This window comes from Eleginops maclovinus, chromosome 2, assembly GCF_036324505.1.
Source record: "Eleginops maclovinus isolate JMC-PN-2008 ecotype Puerto Natales chromosome 2, JC_Emac_rtc_rv5, whole genome shotgun sequence".
In the NCBI taxonomy this organism is placed as follows: domain Eukaryota; kingdom Metazoa; phylum Chordata; class Actinopteri; order Perciformes; family Eleginopidae; genus Eleginops; species Eleginops maclovinus.
In genome coordinates this window covers 14,147,605-14,155,279 of record NC_086350.1, presented here as the reverse complement: position 1 = coordinate 14,155,279, position 7,675 = coordinate 14,147,605, and the positions used below count along the sequence as shown (strand labels likewise).

General features: G+C 42.5%; 2 protein-coding genes across 2 annotated transcripts; both read right to left on the bottom strand.

Moving 5' to 3' along the window:
- Nucleotides 1-1,389: 1,389 nt before the first annotated feature.
- LOC134879969 (protein piccolo-like) lies at nucleotides 1,390-2,357 on the bottom strand. The gene is made up of 2 exons (XM_063906591.1): nucleotides 1,551-2,357; nucleotides 1,390-1,461 (listed from the first exon to the last, which is right to left on the bottom strand). The coding sequence occupies exons 1-2, from the start codon at nucleotides 2,355-2,357 to the stop codon at nucleotides 1,390-1,392; spliced, it is 879 nt and encodes a 292-aa protein (XP_063762661.1).
- Nucleotides 2,358-3,204: 847 nt separating this feature from the next.
- LOC134879962 (protein piccolo-like) lies at nucleotides 3,205-4,982 on the bottom strand. Its single transcript, XM_063906578.1, has 3 exons — nucleotides 3,612-4,982; nucleotides 3,373-3,503; nucleotides 3,205-3,322 (listed from the first exon to the last, which is right to left on the bottom strand). Exons 1-3 carry the CDS (start codon nucleotides 4,980-4,982, stop codon nucleotides 3,205-3,207), a joined length of 1,620 nt encoding a protein of 539 aa, XP_063762648.1.
- Between the last annotated feature and the right edge of the window lie 2,693 nt (nucleotides 4,983-7,675).

The following is a 7,675-nucleotide window of genomic DNA, read 5'->3' as shown; positions in this document are numbered from 1 at the left end:
TTCACTACATGTTGCATTGGTAATGATTGCTGCATGGTTATAGATTCACCCCTTGGGGTAGCAAAGGCCACAGTTGTAAGCAGCTGTGTAGGTGTTTCATATTCTGCTGGATAGGTAAACATTTCACTTGTGCTATAAGTTGGCTGTACTATGGAAGATACAGATGTCAAAATTCCACTGGTGGTTCCCTCATTTGAAACAACTCCAACTGGCATCCTGGCCACTAGTGGATGCAAAACTGATGATGGCAATGAAGCACCTTCATAAACATCCTTTGTTATGATCTCTGTGAGTGTATCATGATCAGGCTGCATTGCTATGACCTCCAGTAATGGCGATGAATGTGACATGAATGAGGATGTTACTTCTCCATAGGCTTGTGGAATATGAGTAACATGAGGTACTTCTTGTGTTACTGCCATTGGTCGGACTTCCATTACAAGAACTGAAACTTCAGGTGTTACTTCACCAATTGTAGGAGTTTTAGAAACTGTAGTCAGTTGCATTGAGTTATTCTCTTGCGGTGTTGGGGTAACCTCAACATATTGAGGTACAGAATGGGGTACTGGAGATACTGTTGCTACTCCTGGTATACTAATAGCAGTGTCAGTTGTTATCACCTCTGTAGGTATTTCAAACTTGGTAGGGAGGGTCAACTTTTCAGCTGGGGGCAATGGGTGCTGCGAAGATAGCTGCTCTGTCAATAGAGGCAAATCTTCTACAGGCTGATCAGTTTGTGGTACTGATGGATATTCAGTAATGGCGTAAGCATAGTTATAAATGGAAGGCAATACTTGCTCTGTAGCTTCAATCTGTGTAAGTTGCTGTTGAGAAGAAATTAGATGATTCACTCCTATTACTGGTGATCTTAACATAACTCTCTCAGTGACTATGACATGAGAAGGCACATCCTGTTCATTTTGGGGCATTTCAATTTGAGTTGCAAATTGTGGATAAAGAACATTTGAGGTTACTGCCACTGCCCTAGTTTCGGGAACTACTGGTACTTCAGGCTGCAGTGGTACAGATACAACTTCTGTAAGAGGCTGTGGCTGCACAGGTACAGTTGGTATAGGGGCCTGAGGAACTAGAGCTTCAGCGGAAACCTCTGGTGGCACTGTTGTGACCTTTGTAGGCATTGACTGGGCTCTTGCTTGGACTGTTAGTGGTTGAAAAAGAACGTTATGCTCTTGGGTTGTTAAGATGACTTCATCCATTGTTTTATCAGGTATCAGTGGCTGAGTAATCGGCACATATGGTTTTTTAATTGGGAGAGGTACACTTTGTGCCTGAATAGACGTTTCCTGACTTGATGACACTACTACGACATCAGCAAAACATGGTGCAAACTCCCCAGAAGGCATATCGCCTCTCCTGGCTTGCACTTGATTAGCCATTCCTCCAGAGGTTGTCACTTGCTCTACTGCCGCAGTTGGAGCTATGGTTATTGGAGGTGGATGCCTAACAACAGGGACAGAGGCTCTTCTTATTGTAGCCTGTGCTGAGAATGCTTCAATTGGTGTTTTTTGCTCCAAAGGTGTTGTCCGTACCCCAGACACTTGTGTAGATGGGATGGAGCTCCGTCTTACAGGTGCCTGGACTGTTATAACCTCTGTTGGGGAGCCAGGTTCAGATGGAAGTGTTATTACGACGTAGGTTTGCAAACTTTTGGCGTGTCTAGGAGACAAAGGTGATTTAGGGGACGTAGCTCCCAACTTAGATTCAACAGGTCTTGTCAGGCTAAGTGAGAGAGCATTTGGAGGTTCTTTAGCCCTGGGTAGTGTTGCAGCTTTATGGGCCACATAGGGAGGAGGTGGCTTGACACTTTCTCCTGGTTTGTGGCTGAAAACCAGTCCAGCTGGAATTGATACAGGCTTAGGTGGTATGGGAGGAGGAGGCTTGGCAATTTGACAAGGACCAGTTGTATCAAAAACGTGTCCTACTGTTGTTATACCAGTTGTCACTGCAGTTGGAACCAGTGGTTTTGGATAAACACTTGGTTTGGGTAATGTGATAGGAAGTGGTGGAGTTATACCTGCTACAGGTATTTCTACTGTCTCTACAACATTTGCCCCAGCCAAAGGTTTAGGCGGAAGTGGTGGAGCTGAAGCTACTGGCACTGCTGACACCTTAGTTAATAATGAAGCTATATCTGTGCTGGGTATTTCTGAAGCTTTTTCACTACCTTGTGGCAGAGAAGCAGCAGCATGTATTGACTCTGTGCTAGCTAAATCTTGTGGGGTTTTTCCAAGCAGAGATATATTTTCTACACTCGGCACTATGATGACAACGTGCCCTTGTCTGGTTGGGGTCACTATTTGAGGTACACCTGCGCTATCGGGCTGCATCTCATCCATTCTTGGCTGTATATCCACAACTATGGACTGCATTGGCTGGCCAGCAACTGTGGCTCCCCTAGCTAGTGTTGTGGTCATAGTAGGGGTAACATGTTGAACAGTTTTTACAATTGGCAGCTCTGGCAATGACACTGATGTAGACCGAGGGGGTGGAGGGGGTGGAACCTTCTTTTTAGTTATAGTCGTTGATCCTGCAGACACCTGAGCTGTAGTTGGGATTACAGGGCTTATTGATGTGACGCCTGCTTGTAGAGGGACCACTTTGGTTTGGACTTGAGCTCGGGTAGGTACAAGTGCTGGCAGTGGGGTTTGTGCAGAGATTTTAGATGTAGTTGACACCAAGTCTGGCATCTTCTGGACTGTGGTTGAATCTGGATTGGAGACTACAACAGGTGTTACTGTTACTAGAGTTGTAGGTAGAGCTGAGACAACAACAGGTTCTGGACTTTGAGCTGAGACCTGTATAACAGCCGGAGCTTTGATCGGGACCTGAAAAGGCGATGAAACCAAGTCTGGCATTTGAACCACAACAGGTAAAGGAATAGACTTCCCCACTACGGCTTGGGTTGAGGCTGCAGTTGCAGAAGCTTTTGTTTGGACTGCTTCAGTTGTTTGAGCTTTGTATGGATCACACACCACATCTGGAATTGTAACTATAACTGTGTCTTGAGTTGGATGAGAGACTGAGCCCCCACTAGGCGGTTCTTCTGCAATTTGGGCAGGTGATGGGGATGAGTTCTCTCGGGGAGATTGAGTTGCACATGAAGTTGGAGGTGTTGGTGTAGACAGTGGAGTTGATTCTGATGAAAGAGGTGTTTGAGCCTGGAATGAGGATGATGAAGTAGCATTAGAAGCCAAACTGGAATCCGGAGTAGCTGGTGAAGTTGGAACTGACATTGGTGATGTGGGGGAGGGTGTAGATGTAAGTTCTGGGGCTAATATTGGAGTTGGAATGGGTTTTGGCTCTGGAATTTCACAGACCACACAGATAGGCTCCATATCAGTAGTTTCCGACAAAGGTGGGCTTATGGATGCATCGTCTTTAGTCTCAGAGTCATCGCTTGGGGTAATGTCAGAGGAAATACCGACACCATATTCTTCTGCAAGGCTGTCATCCTCTTCTTCCCCAGATGAACACTGGGTGATCTTTAGATCCGGTATGGGGAACAATGCTTTTCTCAGTGCAGGATCTTGAGGAACCATAGGCCTAACAAAACCAATAGATACACCGGGTGTAATAGTAACAACAGTTACCTCTGAGCGCTTAGGGGGTTCAGAGGGACGTGGTGGCGCTGGCCTTTTCTTTTTCTTTAATGTCAGTTCACTAGAATATTCATTGAATGTAAGAGGCATATTCATTTTTCCAGTGACGGCTGTCTCTTCCATTGCCATGGTAACCACACAGGTCTCAGCAATCAAGGAAGGCACAGTGACCGAAGCCCCTGATGAGGAAGATCCCATGGCAGTCTGGGACTGTTGAAACTCCTGCTCTATCATCATAAGTTCTCTTTTTTTCTGCATCATCTCCTCATAAACCTCCTCTGGAGATCTGAGTTTTATGAGACATTCAGAGCTTGTTTCCTGATAGACGTCTTCCTCTTGAGATTCACCGATCTTAATTTCAGGCTCCTCAACTAAGGATTCATAAAGATAGTCCTCTATTGCCATTCCTCCATAGAGTGGTTCAATATCAGGAGGACTCTCCCCTGGAATAGCTTTTGTCTTTTGAATAATTTCCTCATATGCTTCTTCTGCACTTTTCAAAGATTTTATCACAGTATGCTTTTCAATATATGGATCAGATGGGGTGTATGGTATCACTGTTATGGAAGGCTTACGTCCTCTCTGTACAGCTCGCATAGCCTCTGGCTCTGATTCTAAACTGGCAGAGTACTCAGACCCAGATGTTCTACTAGTTTCATCAGTTAGAGAGACCTGTCTCAGATTCTCTGTAGAGGAGGCAGTTGGAGATGGAAGTGGGCCCTGGGCTTTAAGTTCATCTTTGTCCTTCCTAGACTTCGCCACCTCCTTTATCTTCTCATCCTCAGAGGAATCTTCAATGGTGGGGAGAGGCTGGGTTGACTGCCTGTGCTTACCCTTGCGATGATGTTTGTCCCCACTGACTTTCCTGTGACTAGGGCTGCTATCACTGTCCTCTTCTATAGATGATGCTGAAGTGGGTGACGATCCTGGTGTAAAGCTAGAGACCTGGACACTAGATGATCCCTTTGACAGGGATTCTGTGATGCTCTCTACTTCTTCATCAGGACTTTGTCTTTGTTTCATGACTGGTAAAGCTGTTTTGAAAGTAGTTCTTTCAGGAGAATCTTGAGTAGTTGCTGTGGCGGTTGATTTTGCTGTGACTGAAGCATTTTCAAGCTCAACCTCTTGGATAACTTCCTCATCTGCCAAATTCTTTACCTTCTCATCTTCTGAAAGAGAGATTTTTTCTTCATCACCCATACCCATTATCTGCTTGCGGATGAATTCTTCATCATCCATAGAGTCATAGTCAGCACTTTCAGTTTTAATGTCCTCACTGCTGGATGACAAATTGCTGACCGCCAACTTTTTCCTCTGGACTTTGGGTGAAGGTGTGAGCTCACTGTCACTGCTTTCAACCATTGGTTGAAAGCTTAGGCGTCTTCTCTCAGCTTTTACCTCCTCCTTTTCTGTAGCAGCTGTATCTGTATTTAAATAATTTGAACTTGTTTCACTAACCACCTGATTATCCTTAAATTCCTGGGATATAGGTAAAATATGGGGTTGATCTTCCTCATGCTCCTCTGCTTTGGAGACCTTTCTTTCTTTTATGGTCTCTGTTTCGATTCCGTCTTGCTCCTAAGATTTGAAAAAACAAACAAAATAACAGTTGATACATTTTGCTGATGAAAAATACAGAGTTTCTTGTTCCGACAGAATTAGATATTTCTCCTTGTTTATTATATGGAATGTTATTAAGAGTAATTCTGAAAATAGTGAAGTGGGAAGATGAATTATTTACACAAGTCTTGTCAATATAAAATAAACAAAACAAAGTAGATATAGATTTAGACAAAAGAAAAGATGAATAGGTCTCTTCTGAGTTTATCAGTCCAATTTAAACCCAAAGGTTTTGGCGGATGATGCATAGTTCTATGACATAGTACCACCATCATCATATGGTGATAATGGACAACAACGTTTGTTTAGAAGTGATGGCCGAGAAAATAATGAAAGATACTGCACAATAATGCAATACGATAGTAATGACTCAAATAGTTATTGGTAAATAGCTTATAACCCTACTGTTAGAGAAAACACGGTAACACTTTACTTGAATGGGTGTTCATAAGACTGACATAACATTGTCATAACCATGACATGACACCTGTCATAAACATTAATGAATACTTATGACAGTTGTTGTTAAGTGTCATTCGGTAAGTTATGTCACTTTTGATGCAAGGGTGACATTGTTTGAGATGTCCTTGTTATGACAACTTGACATAAACCAAGACAACAAAACATGTCATAGCAGACCTAACTTTCAAACTTAAGAAAAACGTTTAGCTTGATATCTTAGCGCGACATTAAACCAAGATATATGGATGGTTTTGACACTCGCTGTCACAAAACCATTACAATTGTGTCATAAATGTTGTCCTTTTCATTAAGATGTCGTTAATGTCGCGCTAAGATATCAAGCTAAACGTTTTTCTTAAGTTTGACAGTTAGGTCTGCTATGACATGTTTATGACAGGTTTTGTTGTCTTGGTTTATGTCAAGTTGTCATAACAAGGACATCTCAAACAATGTCACCCTTGCATCAAAAGTGACATAACTTACCGAATGACACTTAACAACAACTGTCATAAGTGTTCATTAATGTTTATGACAGGTATCATGTCATGGTTATGACAATGTTATGTCAGTCTTATGAACACCCATTCAAGTAAAGTGTTACCGAAAACACAACAAAAGCGGGACACTGTCAATTTTGTAGCCAAATTTAGGAAAGACAAACAAAGGAAACATTTGAATTTAACTGTTCAAGTACATATACATTAATATAGCTTATGCTAGGGAACAGCCAGAATGGAATCTCTTGATATTATCTTTGCACATTGAACATTTGTCAATGCAATAATAATTTCAATTCCAGAGAACCCATCCTTACTTTTATGACGATGGTCTCTGTAGATATTTGTTGTGTCTCTGGAGTTGAAGTGATGTCAACAATATTGTCAACCAGCTTATCAGAAATGTCCTGGCTGTCAGTTGGTTGTTCTTCCAACACCAGCTGTCGTTGTTGTGACTTTGGTTGCACTTCAACTTGCTGTAAAGATTTTGGTAGATCTGTCAGTTTGATATGGTCATCAGCCTGTACTTCCTCAATAATCTTCCCATGAGCATACAATTCAGCCACCTTTTCGGTTTCTCCAGCCATGACAACCTCCGCAGAAATAGAGGAGGTACATACAGCTGTGGCTTCAACCACTGGGAAATAGGAAGCTGCCGCTTCACCTTCGACAGCTTTGGCTTTGGCTTTTGGAATGTCAGATTTAGAATCTTTGGCTTGGGAATCTTTTGTTTCAATGAGCTCCACTGCCTCCACTTTCACTGCCTCCTCTCTATTTTCCACTGTTACAGTCTGTCGAACATTTGTGGTTGGCACTACAACTGTTCCTTTTTCTGTCTTTTGCACACTGGCCATAGTAGGTATAATGGCTTCTGCTGTTGATGCTGCTAAAGGCTGTTTGTCTGGTGTAACAGGTAAAATTGTTGCTATTGTGGGTATGCGTGCAATCTCTGTCTTGATTTCTGCAGAAGCTGCTGTAGCTATGGTTTCCATTTTGACAGATATAGGTTCCATCTGTGCTTTTTTAGTTGAAACTATTGTTACTGCCTTAATGGGAGGCGTGGTGGGATCTGATGTTGTGGCAGGTACTGTTGAAAGCTGTGGCCTTTTTCCTGAGTCTCTCAGCTGTCCAGACAAGGCCCTCTGAGTCTGGCAATTCAGACAGAGCCATTCCTTCTGCAATCAATCAAGCAAAGGTACATTATGATTAGTAAACACACTATAGCAAGATTAACATTAAAAAACACTGTACAGGTCCAACAACCTGGCTTGTAACCAGTGTAATATATCACATTTACAATAGAAAAGGTTTCTATATATTTAGTTGATCTTAAAACAGAATTCTGCAGAGTTATTGCATTGACTTTTTCTGTTGCAGCTTTCAACATGACAGCTAACTCTTCTTTATGTGCTAAGTTGTTGGCATTGTGTTATGTTAATGTGTAGGGCGAAAGTTGTTGTGTTGCTTCTCTTAGAA

Excerpts from the sequence above, each read along its gene's own strand:
- LOC134879969 (XM_063906591.1), bottom strand. The coding sequence starts at position 2,357 with ATGGATGAGATGCAGCCCGATAGCGCAGGTGTACCTCAAATAGTGACC. Across the intron at positions 1,462-1,550 it reads CATCTACACAAGTGTCTGGG|GCATCCACCTCCAATAACCA; the intron begins GTACGGACAACA and ends CCCTGTTGTTAG.
- LOC134879962 (XM_063906578.1), bottom strand. The coding sequence starts at position 4,982 with ATGGTTGAAAGCAGTGACAGTGAGCTCACACCTTCACCCAAAGTCCAG. Across the intron at positions 3,504-3,611 it reads AACCCCCTAAGCGCTCAGAG|ATCACCCAGTGTTCATCTGG; the intron begins GTAACTGTTGTT and ends CCGGATCTAAAG. Across the intron at positions 3,323-3,372 it reads GCATCCATAAGCCCACCTTT|AGCCAAAACCCATTCCAACT; the intron begins GTCGGAAACTAC and ends GTGAAATTCCAG.